Source organism: Balaenoptera borealis (assembly GCF_965194805.1).
Source record: "Balaenoptera borealis genome assembly, chromosome: 1".
Classification (NCBI taxonomy): domain Eukaryota; kingdom Metazoa; phylum Chordata; class Mammalia; order Artiodactyla; family Balaenopteridae; genus Balaenoptera; species Balaenoptera borealis.
Window position 1 is genome coordinate 18,932,490 of NC_138860.1, and position 26,633 is coordinate 18,959,122.

A 26,633-nucleotide genomic window follows, 5' to 3' on the forward strand; every position below is an offset into this window, starting at 1 on the left:
GGGAGAATTTTGTGAGGGTTCCAAATATTTATGTTTAATATTTTTAAACCTTAGGACTGCATTGGCTGAAGCAGAACTTGAATATAATCCAGAGCATGTCAGTTGCTCAGTATATGTAAAATTCCCTCTCTTGAAACCTTCTCCTAAGTTGGCATCTCTTATAGGTAAGATTTATCTGTTGCTTGAGATTATTAAAGTTATGTAATTATAACATTTGATTTGCTAGCATATTTGAAATTTTATTTTCACAGATGGTTCATCTCCTGTTAGTTTCTTAGTCTGGACCACCCAGCCTTGGACAATTCCAGCCAATCAGGCTGTTTGTTATATGCCAGAATCAAAGTAGGTATATTATTGCAATTTTTGTTTTATCCACAAATAGGATCAATTCCATTTTTAGCATTATTTTGATCTTATTTAATCCTTATTATCCTTTTAAAATTAGTGAATTATAACTTAGTTCATATAGATTTAGTTCATGTAGATTTTATTAAGCTTTAGCTCATATAGATTAAAGATTATAAGCTTTAGTTCATATAGGTTTTATTAAGCTTTAGTTCATATAGATTTTATTAAGCTTTAGAGGATTCTACTTAAGACCTTATTTCTACCTTTTGGAAAAGAAAAGAGAAATGTAAGGAATGAAGTCCCTTGAAAATAGTACTTTTTTGATCTTAAAGTTAGTTTTTCTAAAATGATGTAAAACATTTAAAATGTTATCTGTGGTTTTTCTTTTTTCATTATTAGTAATTTACTCCTAAAATTTTATTTTAGGTATGCTTTTGTGAAGTGTTCCAAATCTGGAGACTTCTACCTTTTAGCTGCAGATAAAGTAACATCTGTTGCTTCTACTTTGGAAACAACATTTGAGGTTATTTCAACATTTTCAGGTAAGGATTTACAGGTATTCTGACCATCAAAGTCATCAAAATATTGGGTTGATCTGAGTTCAGTACCTTGCTGAAGATTGCTCATTGTGAATCAAGACAGATATGGCCTCTACCTTTCTAGAATATATTTTACATTGATTAAACTGAAGGAGAATATGCATTAAACATGATAGGAGTATAGAAAATGTGAACATTGACAAAGGCACAATAGATTAAAAAAAATTTTTGGCAAATATCGAGGGGAAAATTAGACAGATGCCCTTTGTACAACATACAGTGTACAAATTTCCATCTAAAATTTTATTCAAAATTAAATTACTGAAAATTATTTTTATCTGATTTGATCAAAGGAGCAAAGAAGGAAATAAATATATTTATTTTGGGGTATATGATTTTAATAAGGAAATTGAATAAATTCTGAAAGTTATTCCCAAGATAGCATTTCTATCAAAAGGATCCTTAGTAAGCTATAATTTGGGACTTCTGAAGTAGTAGCTGATTTTGAAATATAACTATGGATGAAAGAATGCTCAACATCTTTAATCGTTAGAGAAATACAAATCAAAACTACAATGAGATATCACCTCACACCAGTCAGAATGGCCATCATCAAAAAATCTACAAACAGTAAATGCTGGAGAGGGTGTGGAGAAAAGGGAACCCTCTTGCACTGGTGGTGGGAATGTAAATTGATAACAGCCACTGTGGAGAACAGTATAGAGGTTCCTTAAAAAACTAAAAATAGAACTACCATACGACCCAGCAATCCCACTACTGGGCATATACCCTGAGAAAACCATAATTCAAAAAGAGTCATGTACCAAAATGTTCATTGCAGCTCTATTTACAATAGCCAGGACATGGAAGCAACCTAAGTGTCCATCGACAGATGAATGGATAAAGAAGATGTGGCACATATATACAATGGAATATGACTCAGCCATAAAAAGAAACGAAATTGAGTTATTTGTATTGAGGTGGATGGACCTAGAGTGTGTCATATAGAGTGAAATAAGTCAGAAAGAGAAAAACAAATACCGTATGCTAACACATATGTATGGAATCTAAGAAAAAAAAAAAAAAAGGTCATGAAGAACCTAGGGGCAAGACGGGAATAAAGACACAGACCTACTAGAGAATGCACTTGAGGATTTGGGGAGGGGGAAGGGTAAGCTGTGACTAAGTGAGAGAGTGGCACGGACATATATACACTACCAAATGTAAAATAGATACCTAGTGGGAAGCAGCCGCATAGCACAGGGAGATCAGCTCGGTGCTCTGTGACCACCTAGAGGGGTGGGATAGGGAGGGTGGGAGGGAGGGAGACGCAAGAGGGAAGAGATATGGGAACAAATGTATATGTATAACTGATTCACTTTGTTATAAAGCAGAAACTAACACACCATTGTAAAGCAATTATATTCTAAAAAAGATGTTAAAAAAAAAAGAAATATAACTATGGAAATCTAGGGAAGTTTAAAATTACCTTTGATCCTTAGGGATGATATATCTTTGAGTTTCTTACAAAAGAAAAAAAAAATCACAAGAATAGATACTCAAAAATGGAAAGATTGCCTAGCAAAGTAAGGAAGGCCTCAAAATGCACTGGTTTAGATATAAACCAGTTAGAGGTTTAAACAAACTTAACAAGAATCAAAAGGTTTTTAATGTCAAAGGTATGAAAGAAGCTCCAGAATGTTTAATATTTAATACCATTTGGACCTTGTTGGTGCATTAGGTAACTTAGAGGCTCCAGGATATTCTTTACTCCATACCCCTCTCTCACCTCTTTTTTTAAAAAATTGATATGTAATTGATATATAACATTATATTAGTTTCAGGCATTCAAAATAATGATTCAGTATTTGTATATATTGTGAAATGATCACCATAATAAGTCTAGTTAACATCCATCATCACACATAGTTGCAAATTTTTTTTCTTGTGATGAGAACTTTTAAGATCTAATCCCTTAGTAACTTTCAAATATACAGCACAGTATTATTAACCACAGCCCACCTCTTTTTTAAGTGCAAAAGGTATTAATAGACTTCCTTGACATGTTAGATGTTGTTACGGAAGTTGAGTGGCATTCTCAAAAGGTTTTTGAAAGTATTAAGGTTAAATTTAAAGGTCATTTTTCTAGACTGCATAATTGTTTCAAATTATTACTTTGTGAAAAATTGATTGCCGTTTTTAGCCACCCTGTTTCAGAGGAAAATATATACTTCTCATTCCTAGCCTATATTTTCTTGTTTTCTGATCTGTAAATTGGGGATAATGCTAGTTGCTTTGTAGTATTGTGAAGATGAGGTAAGAATTTATGTTGCGTCTAGTACATGTGGGTGCCCAGTAACTGTCGGGTATTATTTATCATCTCTTACCTTTTTAGGGTAACATCATGAAAAGCTACAACGAGTTCCTGCAGAGATAGTATTAGAACCTACTAGTCATTGACCTGTTGATCTAGAATTTTTTTGTCCTCTATTCTAAACGGTACATAACTGCACATAAATTAGAGAAGTTTTTTTGGATTCATTTGATTATGTATTTGTTATAATAATTGCTAATATTTTAAAGCATTTACAGTGTGGCAAGTATTGTGCTAAGTACCCAAAATGCTTAACGTGCATTAACCCAGTTTATGTTCACAGCAGACCTCTGAGGTAGGAACCATAATTGTTCACATTTTATAGATTCCTGAAGGTCACAGAACAAGCAAAAGGGAAAGCCAGAATTTGAGCCCAGTCTTATCCCAGATTCTGCTCTTTTCACCTGATGTCTATTGCTATTCTTAAAGAGGTAGAAGAATTGCTATATAAAATAATTCTTTTTTTTAAATTTTTTTTAATTTTTTAAAAATTTTTTTAAATTTTTGGCTGTGTTGGGTCTTCGTTTCTGTGCGAGGGCTTTCTGTAGTTGCGGCAAGGAGGGCCACTCTTCATCGCGATGCGCGGGCCTCTCACTATCGCGGCCTCTCTTGTTGCGGAGCACAGACTCCAGACGCGCAGGCTCAGTAATTGTGGCTCATGGGCCTAGTTGCTCCGCGGCATGTGGGATCCTCCCAGACCAGGGCTCGAACCCGTGTCCCTTGCATTGGCAGGCAGATTCTCAACCACTGCACCACCAGGGAAGCCCCCAAAATAATTCTTAATTGTAGCTTTCTTTCCCCACAGGTGTTGACTTGGAAAATGGTACTTGTGCTCATCCTTTCATTTCTGAGAGGGTGTCTCCTCTTTTACCTGCCAGTCATGTGACCATGACAAAAGGAACAGGGTTGGTTCACACAGCCCCAGCTCATGGTATGGAAGATTACAGTGTAGCTTCTCAACACAACTTGCCCATGGTACTGCTCCTCTTTTTTCCTTTTAAATTATTCCTTTTGTAGAATTAAAGCAATAAACCCTAACTAACATCTTTACTTTTGATAATAAACAATAATTTTTGTCATCATAGTTAAGTTGTGAAATGCTTCTGTGCAGTAAGCCTCCAAAGCCTCATTAACTCATACTAATTGAGAACGATTTCCCAGAATTAGCACAAAGTTGTCACAGAGTTAGAATTGAAGAATACATAGTAAATGGGGGCATTTTTTTTTTCCAAGTATTAAGTCACATAGACAAATTACTTTCAATCTCTGAAAAATAGCAAGTGGGTTTTACTAAATAGTTGAAAAGAGCTGTTTTTTTTTTTTTCAGACTAAACAGTCTTCTCTAAATTTATTTTACACATGTCAGTTACTTAGCAAGTTTTTCCATTTAGCTAAAGGCAAGTCTCAAAGTCGTCACAATGTATGTACACTGCCATAGATCTGTAAATTAATAGAGTTTTTTAGTATATTTTGTTACTTTTTGTAATCAAACTTTAGGTGTATATTTTAATAATACATTTTGCCTTTGGTGATTTAAATGCGTAAATTCACAAATTCTGATTGACTGAATAAGAAGTACCCAAATTTTCAGTGTAAGTCTAGTGAAAGACTAGACTATAATGAGATGTTTTATATAGTATACTGCTTTGCTAGATATTGTCATAAGATGAAATATCTTGATACTTTATTTTAATTGTTCAAAATGACTCTTTGTAGGATTGTTTAGTGAATGAAGATGGAGTTTTCACAGATGCTGCAGGTCCTGAACTTCAAAACAAAGCTGTTCTTGAAGAGGGAACAGTTGCGGGTGAGTACTGTGTATGTTGGTATCATAAATATGTATTTTCTGAAAAGCAGTCAGCAGTAACCTTTGCTGGCAATTCTCTCATTTTGTACTTTCAACAGAAACAAAAAACTAAAATTATATTTTATTTATATTTTATTTTGCCACATGGTTTAAAATAGAGTTTGGCACTTTTTCATCTTTTGCTTTGAAGTTGCTCTACTTGTTTAAGCAGATCAAGGCAGTCAACAGAGAGTGATGTTATTTTAGGACTATAGAGATAGTCATCAGCAGTGTTAGTTTTGTGGAAGGATGAAATCAACCTTGGGACTAGATGCTGACTGTGACTCAGACACTCTCACTCCGTTTGTAACCCTTATATCATTGATACATATAGGATGTATGAACAATTTTAGGGGTCCTCCAGTCTTGAGTTGTCTTTCTGCCTTTCTATAAATATGGATCCAAGGACCAGGTACTATGAAAACCTTTCTTTGCCCACACTAAGACTAAGGCTAATTAGATCTGGTGTATTAATTTTCTAGGGTTTCTGTCACAAATTACCATAAATTTGGTGGCTTCAAACAACAGAAACTTATTCTCTCACAGTTCTGGAAGCAAGAAGTCTGAAATCAAGGTGTTGGCCAGGCTCTGCTCCCTCTGAAAGCTCTATGGAAAAATCCATGTTTGCCTCTTCCTAGCTTCTGGTGGCTCCTGGTAATCCTTGGCATTCTTTGGTTTATAGCTGTATCACTCCAGTCTGCCTCTATTGTAACATGTCCTTCTTTGCTCTGTGTGTCTCTGCGTATCCTTTCTTCTTAGAAGGACACCAGGCATTGGAATTAGGGCCCAATCTAATCCAGTGTGACCTCATCTTAATTGCAGATTACATCTACAAAGACCCTATTTCCGAATAAGGTCACATTCACAAGTACTAGGATACTAAGGGCTAGGACTTGAACGTATCTTTTGGGGGGACAGAATTCAACCCAGTATACCTGGTTTCTTCTGGATTACCTGGAGACCATTTTAAGATTCATAGTATGAAAGATTGTGACTCTGAATTTGAGATGTAGAATTCCAGATGTATTCTGTCATCTTTGAAATGAAGAGCCATGGGAATGGCATAATTTGGAGTCTGATTAAGGTTTTACAGTTTCTGCTTTTTTTGCCCGGAGATTCCCGGATTATGCCTTTGCTACCTGGTAGATGGCTACTATTACTGTCACCTGTTGGCCCAGATTTAGTACTCCCTGGGAGTTTAGAGAGTTATTAGGATTTTCGTAGTGCTTTTTAATTGTGTCTAATGTAAATTGTTATTAATTGTTTTTTAAGTTATAAAGATGCTTCAGGCTGCCAAGAATTTGTTGAAAGAGGAGAAATTGGTACACAGCTATCCCTATGACTGGAGGACTAAGAAACCAGTAGTTATTCGTGCCAGCAAGCAGTGGTTTGTAAATATCACGGATATTAAGACTACAGCCAAGGTATAAAAGGCATCCTACTGTAAGGGCTGGGTTTATCATTCCCTCAGTATGGAAGGTTTACATGTGAGCTTGGGAGAGGGTTTTGGGAGTAGAAGGGATTAATGCTATTATTATTTGGTTTCATAAACTTGTAGAATTTTAGATCTGGAAGGACCTTGGGTTTCTATCCCTTCATTATACACATGTGGAAAATCACGCTTAAAGAGGTTAACTTGCTCTAATTTCCTGCCCAGTGTAGTGAAAATAGCATAGAATTAGGGCTTGAGTTCAGCAAATTGTTTAACCTCTCAGAACCTCGGTTTCCTCATTTATATAAAAGTGATAATAATGCCTACCTCACAAGATAAGTGAATAACAGTTCCCAGAACAGTGTCTGGCACATAATAGGCATTCAGCAAAACTCTTTTAAAACTCTTTGCTTCCTTCAAATTGAAATTGCAGTTCATTTGAAAAGCTATTTCTTTTGAGTTAACAAATACTTTATAACTGGCATTTTAAATATTAATATATATTTGAGCTCTTTCATTCAATACATGTATGTATCTGTGTGTGTGTATCTCATGAACAACTTGATTCTATAAAATGAAAGAGCTCAAATATATATTTGGTAACCAGGCTGAGTATACAGATATTTTGCTTTACAGCTTGCATGTAACATTGCTGTTACTAGTTGGTTCATTTGTTGACCTGGCGATTTGGGGTCCGTGCCAAAGCTATGCAAGCAATTTACACTTCCTGCATTGGTGTAGAGTGGACAGCTGTGCTGTGGACCGTTTCTTTGTTTTGTTCTGTTTTTTACATTTCTGTGAAGCCAGTTTTTCTCCTGTAAATGTTATAATTTGTAACTTTCAGCTCTGCACGGATTTTTGTTGCAGAACATCTGAGTCTGATGCCGATGCAATACGCTGAAGCCAAATTTTTTTTTTAACTTCTTTATAGAAAATTTTCAGTTGTTCCTCGCAGAAGTAGAGAGAATAATGTACTGCCATGTTTCCATCACCCAACTTCAAAAATAATCACCCTTTTGCCAATTTTATTTTTATCTGCATCCCTACCCATTATCTACACTTCCTACCCATTGGATTATTTTAAAGCAACTTTTAGGCATTATGTTTTCCATAAATATTTCATCATGTATATCTGACATTTAAAATTAAAACATAATTTTAATGCCATTTTTACCACCTTAAAAAAATAATAGTTATTCCTTAACAAAATCCAGTATCAAGTCAGTATCACGTTCCAATTTTTAATCAAAATAAATTGCGAATGTTGCCATTCTACCAGTAGGTGGTGCTACAAAGGGCTTTGGGGGAGGGGATTTCTGGTGGTTCAGGTAAGCAAGGAAACTGTTTAAACATGCTCTAAAAATGTAAAAATGCTTTTATTGATGGGTAGAGAGACTTTCTTTGAGACTTTTTAAAATGAAGTTATATTTTCACTTACGGATATTTTTAAACATTTTTGCTATATAATTCTTTTCTTGGTAATTAACAAATGAAAGCAAATGCTAGTAGTTTACAACTTTTTGGGGGGGGAGGTGGAGGGAAGGAGAGTTCTTGAGAGACAGCAAGTAAATAGGAAGTAACTTACTTTGAGAAAGTGTTTTCTATGTTGTAAACCATACTATGTAAAATTAGGTTATATTGCAGTTCTTGTTTGTCCACCTAAGATAGTAGCTTATTTCTTAAGCATTTAAAAAAGAATTATTGAAATCAAGTTTGAATTGATCTTAACTGTAGTTTAATAAAGTATAATACTTCTACTAAACCTGTTATTACCAGTTTTGATCTAGGGTGCTTGGAATTTAGTATAAAATTTCTTGTCACATCCTCCAAAGGTGAAGTCTGCTCTGGATGTTATTTATTAGATCCTTTGTGGCCCTATTTTAACATTGTCTCTTTTGCTCTGAAATCTATGGTTTTTTTAGATTAGTTTCTTTTTGGCGGGGGGGAGGGGGCATGTAAATGACAATAAACCTCTAAAATAAAGAACTGTATTAGGATAAATAGTGACAGTTCTAGAAAATTTGTTCTGCTTTCTCTCACTGGACTTGATTTGTGAATCAATTGCAGGAATTGTTAAAAAAAGTGAAGTTTATTCCTGGATCAGCACTGAATGCCATGGTTGAAATGATGGACAGGCGGCCATATTGGTGTATATCAAGGCAAAGAGTTTGGGGTGTTCCAATTCCTGTGTTTCATCATAAGACAAAAGATGAATTCTTGATCAACAGGTAGAACTCTTTCTAAAATTTTCAACATTTTAAAGTGAGTTGTATTTTCTTCAAAAATGAAAAAGTAGTGGACTATTGAAAACTCTTGATATATGTTAAATATTCTAAAATAGCTATCTTTTTTGAGGGGAGTAAAATATAAATTTCAGAAAGATCCTTTCAGGTGGATGAAGTTTTAACAAACACTGGATTATTTTTTCAGTATTGATATGTAGAAGCAAAGACTGTGAATATTTTCCTATGAGAATTCATTGTCCCTGACTGTGCCCTGTGCTGGGGTAAGGTGTCAGGAGCCCAGAGATAAGCAGTGTTGAGTGGTGGAGCCCAGTATGTGATTTCTCTTCAGGAATTAGTGTCAGTCTTTCGCTCTGAGTGAAATGACTCATCTCAGTAGAAATGGCATTAGGTAATTGTATAGGTAATTTAAAATTTAAGAAACTATAATATAGTTGAATGCACATAATTAACTCTAGTGATGATTACATTCCTAGTTATTTCTTCTTTTTTCCTTAATTTTTTTTTTTTGATTTGGAAAGATAATACATGAACCTAGTAAACAATTCAGAGTAGAACAGCTTATATGGTAAAAAGAAGATTGTTTTCCCTAATCATATACTAGACCCTTTTTTGAGGCAGTAAACAAGACTGACATGGTCCAAGCTCTTGATGAGGTGATAATCTAGCTAGTTTATCTTCTAGTAAATTAAGGTGACTCTCAGTATTGTTGCTATTATTAACAGATGTGGAAAGGGGAATATTAATCATTTCTTTTGCGAATACATCCTGGGTTTTCATTTTTTGAAGTAATTTTGTTTTGGATGTTTTACTAAGTTATTCTAGAACATGAGCAAAGAGTTTGACTGCGTTTTGGTAAGTCAAGTATTTTTAAGTTTAAGTATTTTCACATTTCATCAGTTGAGGATTCAGTGAGGGTTGTGAGGGCATGGAGGCCAGCAAGTAATGGAGAGATGACAGAGTTGAATGTCCTACCTTGGGGTTCATCATCATTTTTGTAAAAAGGTTCTGCTTTTCATTGTCAACATTATTAGTATTTCTTTAGGTGGTACTTTTGTGAATATATGTATTTTAGGGTTTTTTTAAATTGTTGACTACAGTGTTTTTTGTTTTTTGTTTTTTTAATTACCTTTAGCCAATATTAGGTAGTTCTTAGTATCCTTGGTGTGAAGGTTCCTTTTCACTTTGAAATATTCCTTGTATCACTGCTTCATGGGTAATCTGACACCTTATGGCAATGTGGTTCAAAGGGAAGAACTAAAGGCTCTGCCTTGAACAAATATTGAACCCTAAAACAGCTCATTTGCTTCAGTTATAAAGGATATGGCATTTGAGTAGGGCCTGGAGGATTAGGTAGGAAGTGGGGGAAAGTAGTGGGATTAGGAGCTGAGGACCCAGAGTGGGGAAAATATAGCATGTATATAGGAACCATAATGGGGCTGAAGGTTGTGTGAGGGGATCAGAAAGATAAACACCTAAGAAAGATTGATTGGGGCAAATTGAAGTGAGTCTTGAATACCAGGCTAAGGAATTTAAACTTTTAAGTAGGCATGAAGAGTCACAGTATGTTTTAGGAAAAGAAACTAGAGGTTAGAGACCAGGAGGTGATTTTAAGGCTATTGCAATATTATTACAACTTGGAGCTAAGACTCTTTGGCCTAAATATTGTTGCATATGTTGTTCTTAAAATTTAGAGCTTGATCACATAAAAACTAATATCTTATTTCCCCTACCAAGAATTAAAGTTGAGATACGTTTACACAAGAATTGCTTAAAATTCCACACTGGAGAGTTTTCTTTTAAGGAAACCTCTATAAGACACTGCCATTGTTCCTCATTCTTTTCCATATTTAGAGAGCAAGATTTTTAGGGTGTTTCCTTGCAGTGATTCAAGTGGACCAATGTACGTATTAGTAAGTAGAGCAAGCTGGTTTATTTGACCATTATTTAATCACTACAATAAAATGGTACATAGATCGATTTGTCGGTGACCTGGGTGAAATAAATGTGAGCTTTGTCAGAAAAACACAAGCAGATTTTCTTTAGGTATCATTTATGTTTTATTTACAGTCAATACATTTACATGGTATGTAACAGATGCTTTTCTGTGCATCTGCCGTTGTGTTGCTTGCGTGGTATAGTTGATTTCTGATTCTGAAGTCGCAGAGATATACAGGATATTGGCCTACAGAAATGACAGACAAACAACCATACTGTCTGTCAATTCATAGGTCATTTTCCTGTACACCATTTCTGAATAATGACTCTAATCCTCTTCCGTTTTTGGTCCTTTAAGTGACATAACAGTTAATTTTTAAAAATGGATGTTAATTCTTAATTATTTGTCAATTTTTAAAGACTGCATGAAAGGCTGTCTTTTTTTTCCTCCTTAATCAAATGAGAATCAAGTGACCATAATTTTCTTTGTCTTTCTTGAATACGCCTCTACATTGAAGTGAGTTGGTAGCCATCAAAAGTAACAGCATCTCCACTGGAAATTGCTGCACAGTCCACATGGAGTTGCTGTTACAGCTGATGACCCCATTAAGCAGATCAGAAGGTTCCTTCCGCTTTTCTTGATGAAAGTCTATAAATTCTCCCTTAAGGATACTAGTTTCACAGAAGAAAATCTTGATTTATTCATGTTCTGAGTAAGCTGAGAGATTGGTAGATATGAAACTCAGCTGTTTAATTTTGATTTGAATTAATGTTCTCATTTGCATTTTATATTCATATTTGTATTTTCTCAAGAAGTAATTCCATTTTTGACTTTAACATCATTGATCATTTTTCTTAATCTGTAATATAATGCCTTTATAATTTAGGTGGAAATCTATTACTAATTAATAAAGACAAATACTTTTTAGCATAAAAAAGATAAAATGTAGGAACATTTGCTACCTAGGAAGGAAAAGAGGTTGTTAGTTAAATTTCTTTCATTTCAGACCATTTAATCATTTTAAGAGTATTAATGCAATAGTTAACATGCATTTAGGAAACTTAGCCCCCCGATTTCTGGAAATTGTGAGAAATTCACTAGAAGCAGGCAAGGATTTCAAGTTTGGGTGTTAGCTTTAGCTACCTCAAATTTTTGCTCATGTTAATAATAATGACTTTTTGGTGAAAAAGTTTGATAATGTTCATCAAATAAAAATTTCTCCAAAATTGTTTCCTGTCATCTTCAAAACGTAAATATAGAATTAAATTAAAAATAGAGCTCCCCCAAATTTCATTGTGTTCTAGAATTAAACTTAGTAAATAAATATGAAACATTTAGCCTCTTACCTCATTCTTACTCCAGTAACTTCCAGAAGAAAAGTATATTATAGTCCTTAATATTTTTGCTTTTATAAAGACAAAATACAGGAAAATGAAATGGCAGCAACAGTTTGTTCATTACCTAGCAATCTTAATGCTGTTTAATTTCTGGTAACACGTTAAATAAGCTTCAGCCCAGTTGATAGCGAAGTTTAGAATGATTGGTTGGTGTTATAGTGGCTGGTAGTACCTAGCGGATTTTCACGGATTGAAACCTAAGAAGGGACACATAATGCGTGTGTTTAGATAAGGCCGTTGCGTAAAGTACAAAGTTTTATGATGGATTTACTGCTTTATGAAATACAGCATTAAGATGGAAGCATAGAGATTATGTAGTGATAAGTGGTTTCACCCACTTTTATCAACAGTAATTTATACGATCTTTAGGTTATAAGTTAACTGTGTGTTTGTGTTAAGTATAGGGTATTAGTAACAAAGGGGGGAATTCTTACATTTCAAAACACAAATTTTGACTACTTCTTGGGTTTTTTTGGGAAGAATATTTAATATCACTAGAAATGCCTATAAAATTGTCTTAAAACTTTTTAAATCACCATCTCGGTTTTGTAATAAAAAATTACAGTTCTAAGTATTTATCCGAAGGAAACAAAAGGACTAACGTCTCTTGTACAAAGATATATATATATACATATCTGTAAGGATGTCTAATACAATTGTTTATAAAGAAACGTAATGATATGAAAAAGAAGAAATAATTAAAGTCAATTCTGGAAGAATGAATAGGTAACCATTAAAAATGGTAGCTTAGCTCTTAATGGTTGCCTAGTTCCTTGTGTATGAAAATCAAATAAATGTAGCCCATCCTGACATTTGGCTGTTTCTAAGTTTTTGCTACAGTGCTATAATGAGTATCTTTTGAGCACTTGTGCAGCATTTACTTGTATTTTTAATCGAAATTATCGTTTCAGATTTTGTTTGAATGTAAAATTTATCTTTATTTTGCAATCTACTATAGTTACCTCAAGTTTGGAGGTTATATGTGTTTGTTTATTTTTATTGCAAATTTTGTTTTTATAGCTCTGCCACCATATTTTTAGGATCATTCAGACCACCAGAGTACAAGTCAGAAGAAAGTTTTCACTTAGTGATACCAATTCCGTTGCACTTATATTTTGATTTGTTTGGATTGTGAGAATGTTTTTGTCTTTGAAATCTGCATTCTTATTTGTCATCAGTTTTATTCAGTTTTTATACTCTAACTCAGAGTTGTCTTTATTTTCCTGTTTTTAAAAACTTAAGTAATATAGTTGTCTAAGATCTCAAAATAGAATTGTTACAGAAGATAATGCCCATTAAAGTACATTTAGTACGTCATATTTTTATATTTCGCGATAAAAAGGAAGGAAGCAAGTCTTACTCTAAATATTAGTAGGAATTGGTCTGTTAATGAAGCCGAGCTTCTTCTCTCCCCTCTTTAAGATGTTTCATATTTCTGTTCGATAAACTGGAAAAAACATTTTTTGGGGGTCCAAATTCATCTGTATATGTCAGAAGGGACACAAAAATAATGAGTCATATTTTTAGTAGTATGTAGTTTTATTTATGACAGCCTTTTTGAAACTAGATTTTTAAAAGCTACTACAGGATTATTTTCATTGGTGTAGATAACATTGTATGGTTATGCCATTTTTAGTAAGTATTATTAGGTAAACTAAAAGAAAAACAAAACCAAACTTTCCTCCTCACTGAAATAAGAGACCTTTATGAGTTAAAAAGTATATTTGCAAATAAGGTTTATATAATACAAGATTAAATTTCTTCTCATATTGAAATATTATATTGTTTATCTAAGTGAACTACCTATATCTTTATAAGAAAATGTAGCAATTAAAACTTCAACTTTAGCTAGACTAGAGCTGGTTGACTAAACTTGGCAGGATTTTATAGTTGCCTTAATAACATGCCAGCTGCAAAATTGGAATCTTTCTTTGCTGTTGGGTATTTTTAGTTACAGACTCTCTGAGATACTTGAATATAGTTAAGTAATACTTAAAATATAATTCTGAAACTTCATTGAATTTATCTGCTATTTAGCGATATGAAAAAGAACTTAGTTTCATTAGAGTTGAATCAGACGTTCTGAAACGGATATGTAAGTATCATCTACAGATGTTAAGGTTACTGACTACAATGTTAGGACTTTTTTAAGAATAACATTTTTCACATAGCCTTTCTTCTCCCAGCTTTTCCGAACGTTCATAGAAACTGAAGCTCAGAAAAAAAACATGATGTATTCCTGTCAGTATCTAATAAGTCGCAGATAGCCTCTGGTCTTTGGACTTGGTGCCCGCTCTGTCAGCACACTAATCTCCTGGGACTCCCTGCTGCCCTGACTTGGTCTCTGGTTCACGCTTTCATTACACATGGGTAATAAGAGTCTTTTTGCCTTTGCTTAGCAAACCCCAGAGAAGGGGAGTGTGAGTTCACAGATACAGTGTTGTCTTCCTAAATGAGTTAGAAAGGCTGAATGGAGAAGTAAAAGCAGAACCGAGCCATGATTGAGAAGAGACAGTTTCGAGGCCTGGGTTTTAATTGTTACTTGCTTATTAGGCTCATGATTTAAGGAACCCCAAGGCACAGAACAGTTTATCTGTCAGTTTAGCTATAAATATGTTTTTTTATGAATCCAATTAGAGAGTGCTTGTAAAGTCCTTTTAAACGTATACACATAAATGTGTATATATAATTTGTGGTATACACATAAATGCTTTTATTTTGATTAATAATAATATTAATCCTAACATCTCTACCTTATTTCCTAAATTAATATGAAATTTGAATGATTTTCCTTTATGTTTGTATTTTTTTATCTGTTTATTTCCAACACATTTAAAGGTGCTTCACTGTTTTATTTTACTGTTTACCTAAAATTACAATCTAATGATAACATTGTAAAGATAGAAAGACAGAATGAGGGGACTTTCCTGGCAGTCCAGTGGTTAAGACTCTGAGCTTCCAATGCAGGGGGCACGGGTTCAGACCCTGGTCAGGGAACTAAGATCCCACATGCCGCATGAAGTGGCCAAAAAAAAAAAGAAGGGCAAAATGAAAATGACACTCATATTTAGAATCTTTTTTTAATGAAAATTTCTTAATTGGTATGATATATGTGTGTAAATGTACTTTGCTAGTATCTCCCTTTTTTTTAGTTCTAAGAGTAATAGCATTAGGTTTATTCAGATTTTCTATTACAGTATATTCATATTTTCTTAACTGATAAAATGTTCTGTGCAAACTATTAAAATAGTAATATGTAACTAAATATTGTCATATAACTAGGTTGTTATTGCACAGAGTTTTTATGGTCTCATGTCACAAAAGTTTATCTTTATTGTTAAAGTCCATCTGAAATGTGTGACTGTATTAGAAATATGGACTTGTGCCCATTTAAACATTCTTATTATTCATAATTTCTTCAGAATAGATGTGGTAGCATTATACTTTTTCATTGTCCTTCGTAGTATAATCAACTTAGGTATTTTGGATATCAATTTGTAGAGCATATTTAATTTATAATGCCCATTTGATTTTTGCTTCCCACAACAATTTTTCATAAACACTTCATTTTATCTGAATTATCAGACCCAGAGAGGTTCAGTGATTTGCCATACATAGTCATGATTAATAAGAAGCAGATCCAGATTAAGAACTTAGAACTTTTTCCTATCCACTCCTCCTTCCGTTTCCATCGACTCTCATAGACGTACATTTTTAGTTACTTGCATTAATGGAGTGTGGTAGAAAAGAGGATAATTGAAAAGTTGGCTTTACTATATGTACTTTAATCTCTAAATATTAATATGGATATGTGTTTTGGTAACTGGTTAACAAAATTAACTGTCTTAAGTTTCCTGACTTCAAAGAATCAGTTTATGGGACTTCCCTGGCAGTCCAGTGGTTAAGACTCTGTGCTCCCAATGCAGGGTGCATGGGTTTGATCTCTGGTCGGGGAACTAAGATCCTACATGCTGCGTGGCAAGGCCAAAAAACCCCCAAAAGAATCAGTTTAAATAATAGCTAATGCTTATATAATACCTATTAATATGTGCCAGGCACTGTTCTAGGCATTTTACATATAAGCGCAATTCATATCCGTAATAGCTCTACTAATGATACTGTTATTATATGCATTTTTGCGAACCAAGGTACAGAAACGTTGAGTGCTTTGCCTAGGGTCGCATAGCTAGTGAGTTATAGAGCCAGGAATTAAATGAAAGCTGTCTGGCTCTGGGGTCCATGTTCTTTTTTTTTTTTTTTTTTATATTTATTTTATTGAAGTATAGTTGATTTACAATGTTGTGTTAATTTCTACTGAACAGCAGAGTGATTCAGTGTATCACACTGAATTCTTTTTCATATTCTTCTCCAGGATATGGTTTATCACAGGATATTGAATATACTTCCCTGTGCTATACAGTAGGACCTTGTTGGTTATCCATTCTATATGTAATAGTTTGCATCTGCTAATCCCAAACTCCTAATCCATCCCCCCTCTCCCCTTTGTCAGCCACAAGTCTGTTCTGTATGAGTGTGTTTCTGTTTCGTAGGTAAATTCATTTGTGTCATATTTTAGGTTCCACATATAAGTGGTATCGTGTGGTATTTGCCTTTCTCTGTCTGACTTACTTCACTTAGTTTGCTAATCTCTAGGTCCATCCATGTTGCTGCAAATGGCATTATTTTGTTCTTTTTTATGGCTGAGTAATATTCCGTTGTGTATGTGTACCATATCTTCTTTATCCATTCATCTGTCACTTTTCGAATTATAGTTTTCTCTGTATATATGCCCAGTAGTAGATTACAGGATCATATAGCAACTCTACTTTTAGTTTTTTGAGGAACCTCCAAACTGTTTTCCATAGTAGCTGCACCAATTTACATTCCCATCAACAATGTAGGAGGGTTCCCTTCTCTCCACACAGGGTCCATGTTCTTGACCAGTATATTCTGTGACTCAGTGGAAAGCAACTAGAGGAAGTTGTAATGTCAATAAAGCTGTGATAATAACTTAAAAGTATATTATTCCTGTGAGAAAATTTAGTATAAAATATTCCCTGAGTTTAATTTTCAGACAATTTATAACTGTGTATTTTATCTTCCCAAAGATAATGATCAATTTCAGTATTCATTTGATACGCATTTATTGGCTTTCTGTTGTGTGTTAGGCATGTGTTAAATTTTACTGGATCATCTCATTTAGTTTGCAGTCATTCTGACGAAAGTATCTAGGATCATTAAAATGCAAGTTCTACTACAGTGGGAATCTTATCTGCCTTGTTAACTGTTGTATCTCCAGTGCCTAGAACAGCGTCCAAAACATTGGAGGTTCTCAAATATTTTTGAACAAAAATTGTACAATTCTTCTTAACAGAAGGGACAACCAAGACTTAGAGAAGTTTTAGTACTTGTGTGTGGTCATATATATAAAAAGTAGCAGAGTCAAGATATAAGTCTGGGTATCTGTTATCAAATACCAAATATCAGATATCAAAATCTGTGCTCTGGTACAGCAATGCCTCTTATGCAGATGTATTTGGGCTCAGTCCTGTAAGCAGTGAGGGGGCACTGCAAGTCTTTGAGAGGGGATTGGTGTGATAAAAGCAGTTTTAGGAATGCAGCTCTCTCAGAGATGTGTCATACAAATTAAATCTCATGTGCCATGTAGAGGAATGAGCATAGGGGAGAAGTCAGACCATTGCATCAATCTAGTATTGACACAGTGAGGTTGGACTAATATTCTTTTATTTACTCAAAGAATAAATTTGAGTAATATTTCAAGGTAGAAACTGACAGAATATGTTGGCTTAATTTGAGCAGAAATTGGAGGAGGTAGATAATTAGCAGGTTTTGAATACAGGTACTTGGTTAGAAAATAGATTGATAGAAACAGGAAAATCAGTAACTGAAATAGGGATATCAGGAGAAGTCTTTTTTTTTTTTCTTTTTCTTTTAAGGGCTCCATATGATCAATTTTATTTTATTTTATTGAATTTAAGATGACAGCAGGAACTAAGTAAGCAAGTAACTGAAGATTAATACCACTAAATTTGGGGGAAAAGATAGGAAAAAATACCCTGCATATTGGGATAAATATCCTGCAGATAAGGAAAAAAATACTACTGTTTCTTAAATTTAAAATATTAGGTATTAATCACAATAATTAAGTGAACAATTTTTCTTTGTTCCCCCTAAAATAGCCAAACTATTGAGCATATTATTAAACTAGTGGAAGAACATGGCAGTGATATCTGGTGGACTCTTCCCCCGGAGCAACTTCTTCCAAAAGAAGTCTTATCTCAGGTAAATTTCTATTTGTATTTAACAGCCTTTGTTACGTATTGCATGATTTAATGACAACACGGGATTCCCTGGGAGTTAAAAAGTAGTTATGTTATCCTGTCAGGTTCATGAGTTTATTCGTCATAAATGAGGAGCCAGTGCAGTTTGAGAGCAGACATTTGTATTTAGCTAGAGAAGCTGGGTATATGGTGTAGCAGTAGAGTGTGAGGGATATTTGCTGTCTCACTGAGGGCCAAGATTGATTTTAACTGCTTTGTTGGCTGAGCAGAGAGAGGCACTTGTGACTGTGAGAGAACAGTGCCTAACATTGGTGTATCAGGACTTTGTAGGACATGAATTCAAGTTAACTGATGGCATCACATATTGAAAAATCCAAATTGGAAGATCATTTCAAGAAATAAAAAGTTTATATTTCCATTAGTAAATGTGTAATTAAGTGGCCACAATCACTTTTACGTGCAAATGAAGCAGTTGTATCTAATTGCAAAATACTTAAAAATGTCTGAAATTTCATTGTAAAATGTGAATTTAATGGTTGTAAGTATTTCATTTTCTTAAGACCTTTTTGGGTATTAATTGTAAATGTTGTGATGGCTGTGTAATTAAAATGCTTTTACATTATCTTACTAGGTTGGTGGTCCTGATGCTTTGGAGTATGTGCCTGGTCAGGATATTTTGGACATCTGGTTTGACAGTGGAACTTCATGGTCTTATGTTCTTCCAGGTAATTTAAAAGAGTAGATTAAATACCAATCAGGCAGTTTTGAAAAATAAATGCTATCAGAAGAAATCTGTAATCAAGAACTCTTTTTTTTTTTTTTATGCTTTATTTGGAAGTACATCTCCTGCTATAATATAATTTTAGATCTGGAAGAGCTATTGGATCTTTTAATCATTTTTAAAAAATGATTAAAAATCATTTAATCCAATGCTTTCTAAACTTTTTTTTTTTGCCAATTGAAATTTTTATATAGAACCACAATACATAAGATTAATAAACATGGGAATTTTCTTCCTCCTCTCAGCTCATTCTCCTTGACCCCAAGGCACTTAGTTCTGTAAAACAAAGTTTGGAAATCACTGAAATAGCCTGACCCAATCATTTTTCAGAAGAGGAGATGAGATTGGATTAGGGTCCAATTAGGTGATGGTTACATAGCTTAGTGTCAGACTAGAACTCGGGTACCCTGCTTTCCGGTTCTCATTCATCTGTACTCCGTTACCTTCTCACGGCTTTACCCCTTTCTATGCAGACAGCTGACTAATTTCTGCCTCCTCACAGTTAGGGTAAGCTTTTGACTCAGTGGATAAAGAGGGAGGCGAGATTGGGCAGGAATTAGAAGGGGGTAGTAGCAGGCACACAGAGGACGTGTTCAGATGTGAGAAGATACCTTCAAGGATACTAAGTGAGAAGCTGGAAGTGAAATGAAGTAGAGCTTGTCCCCACTGTGAGGTTAAAGACCGGGATGAGGTGGCAGGGAAGCAACGGTGCATCACATAGTTCCTCACATTGCTGCTGAGTGCTGGCTTTTACCCAGGAGATCCTGTTTGCTTTCTGGAGCAAAGGAATGTGGGAAAACAGCTTGCCTGTTCAGCTGACCATTGTTAAAGGGATGAAGAGGGATTGTGGTCAGGTTTTACCTGGGGTATGCTTCTGGTAGTAGGCCTCATTATTGAGAGGACAGCAATGTGATTCCTAGCAGGTAAACGCTAGGAATGCTCTAATTGGGCCTTTCTTTCTGTAGGAAATTTGAAAAGCAAAATACACAGAAATTCATGCTTACTCTGTATTATAGCTAAACTGTACATAAAAATTCGTAATGATCTAATATAAGTTAACATATTAATATAATTTTTATAATATTGTATGCAGTAATTTTCAGAATTATTATTTCATACATTTCTCCCACCGTACTCAAGAGAAAATATTGCCAGTTTAGGTACTTCGTTTTCCTAAATTATATTGAAAATGTTGGCAGATAACACTACAGAAGGTAGGTAGGTAGGTTAAATAGTGTTACGTTATAAACAGGAAAAAGAGTTACCTCCTACCACATTTGGGGCAGCATCCTGAATTTCAAAATACAATAAATATGTCATATGTGAAATAGTGCTTATAAAGTATATTTCAAAGTTCATTAGCTGCTTCAGCCTTGGTGAGAATTGCTGCTACTGGCATTGTTGCTTTTTTAATTTCTAAAGTGGTTTTATGTTACCAAGTGCAGCAAGTGCAAATTATTAACTGGAGCCATTGACTGTTAAACTGCGTGAAAATTGTTATTAAAACCTATCTGTGCTGCTGTCGGTGGTACAGATAGAGTTTAGTCGTACTATTTCAAGTTTGTTCTTAACTAAATATTTGACAGTGACAGAAATAGTTTATCAAACGAAATTAGTGGTAAAAATGCACCTAATCAGTAAATCATTTTTTCCTTCCATGTCATATATAGGTAATTAATTCAAAGAAAGAAAATAATTTTGCCATTTAAACATGTGTGTTGCATGCATAGGAGGGTGCCAGAACATAAGTAAACTATCTTCACAGATAATACACAAACCCTGTTTTATTTTATTTTATTTTATTTTGGCTGCGCTGTGCGGCTTGTGGGTTCTTAGTTCCCCGGCCAGGGATTGAACCCGGGCCCCCGGCAGTGGAAGCGCTGAGTCCTAACCACTGGCCCACCAGGGAAGTACCACAAACCCAATTTCAGACTGTAGTTTCTTCTTTTTCACTGAGATCTTATATTCCTCTTCCTCAAAAAAAAGTAAAGAATAAATAAAATAACAAAAATCTTACGAGATTGATCAGTAAGTTAGATTAATTGATTTATATTTCATCCTGTTTTCCTCCCTTTTCTTCTTTCATGATAAAAAATTTCAAAAGGTAGGCAGAAAGAATGAGGTGGGAAGGAGTCCAGATACTAAGTGAATTTATAGTTCAAAAAACCATAATGCAAAGGTGATTTTCCTTTAAAAAACAAAACAAAACGAGCAGTCACCTACTTTCCTGGGAAGGCTTACTGTACTTTTCATTCTCAGATGGCGTGTATCAAATCTAATATGAAATGATTCAGTGTCTGCATGTTTCTTTGAGAGTGTATTATTGCAAAGTAAAATCAGCTTGATTTTGAGCTTAATTTTAGATACCAGTCTTCATCAGTATCTGCTAATGTTTAACGAGTTGAATTTGGTGATTACATAGCATACGTATCTAGTTTCACTTTTTGGTGACGGATTTTATAGCAGTGAAAGAGATTTGGCTTCTGTTTTCACACCAGGTCAAGGACCTGGTGAGTTCTTTGTGAGTTTCACTGTGAGTGAGTTCAAGGTCAATAAAACTTAAGAAATTGAAACTTGAACACTTTCTGAAAGGGAATGGCATTTAAATGAATTATATTATATATAAGTAATAAGTCATATCCATATTTCTAAAACATTCCTTAAATGTTTACCAAAGACATTAATTATTGCACTGATTTAAAACTAATTAAAATTTAAACTTTTTAAAAAAACAGCTTTATTTTTTGGAAAAAATTTGTATAGACGATCTTATTTACAAAGCAGAAATAGAGACACAGACAACAAACTTATGGATACCAAAGGGGAAGGGGGGTGGTGGGATGAATTGGGAGATTGGGATTGACATATATACACTGTTGATACTATGTATAAAATAGATAACTAATGAGAACCTACTGTATAGCACAGGAAACTCTACTCATTGCTCTGTGGTGACCTAAATGAGAAGGAAATCCAAAGAGGGGATATTTGTATATGTATGGCTGATTCACTTTGCTGTACAGTATAAACTAACACAATATTGTAAAGCAACTATACTCCAATAAAAATTTTTAAAAATAAAATAAAACTAATTAATGTTTAAAATTTTTTAAAAGTAGAAAAGTAGAGAGAATCCATACCCCTTGTACCCCTTCCCCACAGCCTTCCCATTATCAGCATCCCACACCAGAGTGGTCTATTTGTTACATTCGATGACCTCACGTTGACAAATCATTATCATCCAGGGTCCGTAGTTTACATTAGAGTTCACTCTTGGTGATGTACATTCTGTGGGTTTTGACGAATGTATAATGGCACGTATCACACAGAATAGTTTTATGGCCCCCCAAATCTTCTGCTCCACCTTTTCATCCCTCCTTCCGTACTAACCCCTGTCAGCCACTGATCTTTTTACTGTCTCCATAGTTTTGCCCTTTCCAGAATGTGGTATAGTTGGAGTCATACAGGATGTAGCCTTTTCACATTGGCTTTTTACTTAATAATATGTATTCAGGGTTCCTCCACGTCTTTTCATGGCTTGATAGCTCATTACTTTTTAGTGCTGAACAGTACTTCATTGTCTGGATGTACCACAGTTTATCCATTCACCTGGTGAAGTAATTAGTGTCTTAAAATATTTATTCTACATCATTTCTGATTCTTTTTAACAGAGAAATAACTTGAAGTAGAGAAAAGAGATCATTTTTTGAAACAGAAACAGATTTACAAATAAGTTTTTTTTAAAGTTACCCTTTTAAGGACATATACAGTACTAATAGCTTAATTTCAAAAGTTAATGATTATTTTTAGCAATTATTTTTTGTTTAAATTATTTTTAAATGTATGTACATTAAACACTAGTTTTGCCAAATATGTTTGTGCTGGTTCTACAGCCTGCCTTCTTAGTTCAGTATAATAATCTTGCTCAAAATTCATCAATTCAGAAAAATTATACAAATTTAGTAATGAAATTATAGATTACTCAGTTTTTTGCTAATTCCTCTTTGGTAGTAATTTTTTACTAGTTGGTTTATTCTTTAAATTTTTACCATACCTAAATCACAGTCCTAGAGGTATTGAACAGTTGTTTCCTTTAAACATGAATCTTTACTTTTTTTTTTTTTGGCTGCGCAGGCGACTTGTGGGATCAGTTTCCTGACTAGGGATTGAACCCGGGTCACAGGAGTGAAGGCCTAGAATCCTAACTACTAGGCCACCAGGGAATTCCTACAATTTTCATAAGAGCGAAAGTTATTGTAAAGAAATACTAACTTTTTACCACATGGTTAATCGCTACTTTTCCTGGAATTTTAAGACACCAAACATACTATGCTTCCATAAGAAAGTTCTAAATTTTTCTTCCACTGAAAGATCTATGCAGGGGCTTCCCCGGCGGTCCAGTGGTTAAGACTCCGCACTTCCAATGCAAGGGGCACAGGTTTGATCCCTGGTTGGGGAACTAAGATCCACATGCTGCCAAGAAAATATTAAAAAATAATGATAATAATAATAAAATTACAAAAAAATCTATGCAGGAAGGAAAAAGGATAAAAAATAGGCAGAAAAAAAACGGGCACCGTTTCTCCCTCTTGTACACTGCTGGTGGAAGTGTAAATTGGCACAGACCTACCAGAAGGGGTTTTCACATTATGCGTCAAAAGCTTTGAAGTAGTTTTCTGTCTTTTGACTGAGTGATTCCACTTACAGGAATCTATTCTGTAGAAGTAATCAGATCTGGATGAAAAATTATGTGTGAAGATATTCACTACAGTGTTATTTCAAATAGTAAATGACCTTGACCAACAACCCAATGTCCATCTGTAGAAAAATGGCTAAAGTGATATGGCATACATTCATATGGTAGAATGATATGCCTCCATTAAGTCATGTTTTTGAACATTTTTTGAACATTAAATGGTCATGGGAAAGTATTATTTAAGGGCATGTTAAATTTTTAAAAGTGCGGAATACAAAGATGTAGGATATTTACTCATGTAAATATTGGTATGCATAGACAAAATAGTGGAAGGAAATATGCTGAAATAAAGTGATTATCTCTGGGCATCAGGAATATATGTGATTTTATTTTCTTGAACTTTACTGTTTTACAAGTTTCTTAAAGTGAGAATGTGCTTTTTGTTGTTAGAAAAAAAATTAAGCATTACTAAAAATAAACTTACTAGAACAGAAAATAGTCCCAATAATTAATTATATGAGGTTGTTAAATGATTCTACAGTATACCAGCACTTGAGTTTGACTGTGGCTCGTATTACTTACCATCTAAGACTAAACTTCTCATCTTTATTTTGAAAGTTCCTGTAAACTTTATCTTTTCATTTCTTATTCAGTGCTTTGCTACTCCAAAACTTCCCCACCTCCGTCTTTTTCTTCCGGTTTCATACACCATCTTGATAGGCTCTTGTTTGCAGAAATTTTCTAGGGTTACACTTCCTTTTCCAGAATGATATTTTGCTCCTTACCCAATTCCAATAATTCAGCATATATGAGAATGAGAAAGACACCAAGACGTTACCCTTAATATGAATTAGTTGTTTTGTTGTGCTATTATTAATGGCCTGATTTTATTAGGTACAACATGTGTTTTTAGGACAGAATCAGAGACCATGTATTTTAAAAGTAATTTAGTATACCTAATCACATTTTTGCAAGTATTCCTTCATATAAAACTGTTTGAAAAAATATACCAGGAAGACTCTTAATTCTCCATCAGCAACTATCAAGTGCCCTTTATGATGTATCTTAATAATAATTAACATTTACTGAGTATTTACTATGTCCTAAGCGTGTTATATTACCTCTTTAATCTCTAGAACAACCTTATAAGGGAAGTAGATTTTGGTGTTATCCTCATTTCAGTGAGGAAGAAATAGAAGCATGGAAAGGTTATGCTAAGGCCCCATGGGTAGTAAGCCCCACAACCAGGATTTGGACCCAGGCAGTCTGAATCTAGCCACTGTGCAGTATTCAAATTGCTTTTATTCTGCATAGTGTAAGTCCTTAGGCAACAACCAGCTTTCTTAAAACTAAAAATTTTAGAGCTGGCAGAGATTTCAGAGATTATTTAAACCCCTTGTTTTTTTAGGTGTGTTAATCAAGGCTTGGAAGCAATGATTTCTCCAAGATGACAGAACTTTAGTTTGATTTCATGATTATGGACTGTCATTTCATTAGGCCAGAAGTAGGTATTTTCTGAAGAAATGAAATACTTCCTGCTATTGCATTTTCCACTTATTTCAGAGAAGGATTTCCTCTAGTATTCTGTTATTAATCTTCTCATTAATTATTGCTACATCCAAAATGTGGTCTCCAGTAGGAAGTTAACATTTTGGGTGGGATGGGGTTTAAGTACTGGTATTGTAAAAGTTTAAATGGTTACAGATCAGTAGAGGAAGAAGGAAAGTAGGATATAGATGTAACATCCTAGAGGTTGAGGCTAAAATTTTTGTTCTCATTGCATAGGCATTTATCGTTTTATATTATCCTAGGCTTTCCTAACTGCATAGACTAGGCTAACCTGTGTTTTCACCCTGATAACAACATAGTTATTTCTTGTTTAACAGAAAATCTACCCTACTGGCTGTCATCTCCAAGAGGGCAGATACCACAGTACCTGCTAGGTGCTTGATAATGTTAGTCGAATTTAACTAATTTAATGTTTGATTACATTATTTCAGTTTTGTCTCCCACCTTCACCCAGATACTCTTTGTCACATAAGGATTACAACACTGAATCCTCAATGTTAGGACATAAGAGCAAATCACCATCATTTTACAAATAAAAAGGGATTGCTGGGGTTTCTTAGAGTTCTGAGTTTAGGTTTAAAATATGGAAGTAATCTTCCCCAAAGACCTCATGCTCCTTTTTTTTGAAAACCATTTTTATTCTGAAAAGTCACAGAATAGTATAAAGAAGTACATACCTTCACCTAGATTTTCCATAGTCAGCATTTTGCCACATTTGCTTTATATATGTTTTTTCTATATGGATATATAAACAAACTTTTTTCTGTACAATTTAAAGGTAAGTTGCAGACTTGATGCTCTTTTATCCCGAAATATTTCAGTGTGTATTTCCTAAAAACATGGACAGTCTCTTGTATAACCAATATAAACGTCAAAATCAGGAAATTAGCACTGATTCCATACTGTTACCTATCTATATAGATCTTACTCCAATTTCACCCAGTAATGTCCTATATGGGAAAAGAAAAAAAATAAATAAAAAGGGGCCTAGGGGCTTCCCTGGTGGCGCAGTGGTTAAGAATCTGCCTGCCAATGCAGGGGACACGGGTTCGAGCCCTGGTCTGGGAGGATCCCACATGCCGCGGAGCAACTAAGCCCGTGCGCCACAACTACTGAGCCTGCGCGTCTGGAGCCTGTGCTCCGCAACAAGAGAGGCCACGATAGTGA

At 34.4% G+C, this 26,633-nt stretch overlaps 1 protein-coding gene across 1 annotated transcript in view; it reads left to right on the forward strand.

Moving 5' to 3' along the window:
- Positions 1-26,633, forward strand: part of IARS2 (isoleucyl-tRNA synthetase 2, mitochondrial) — a 77,786-nt gene that overhangs the window by 39,216 nt on the left and 11,937 nt on the right. The window contains exons 6-14 of the mRNA XM_082394300.1: positions 55-164; positions 252-342; positions 775-890; positions 4,067-4,236; positions 4,978-5,068; positions 6,380-6,531; positions 8,607-8,767; positions 18,319-18,421; positions 19,052-19,145. Of these exons, the coding sequence (XP_082250426.1) occupies positions 55-164; positions 252-342; positions 775-890; positions 4,067-4,236; positions 4,978-5,068; positions 6,380-6,531; positions 8,607-8,767; positions 18,319-18,421; positions 19,052-19,145 (1,088 nt within the window). The remainder of the gene's footprint in view (positions 1-54; positions 165-251; positions 343-774; positions 891-4,066; positions 4,237-4,977; positions 5,069-6,379; positions 6,532-8,606; positions 8,768-18,318; positions 18,422-19,051; positions 19,146-26,633) is intronic.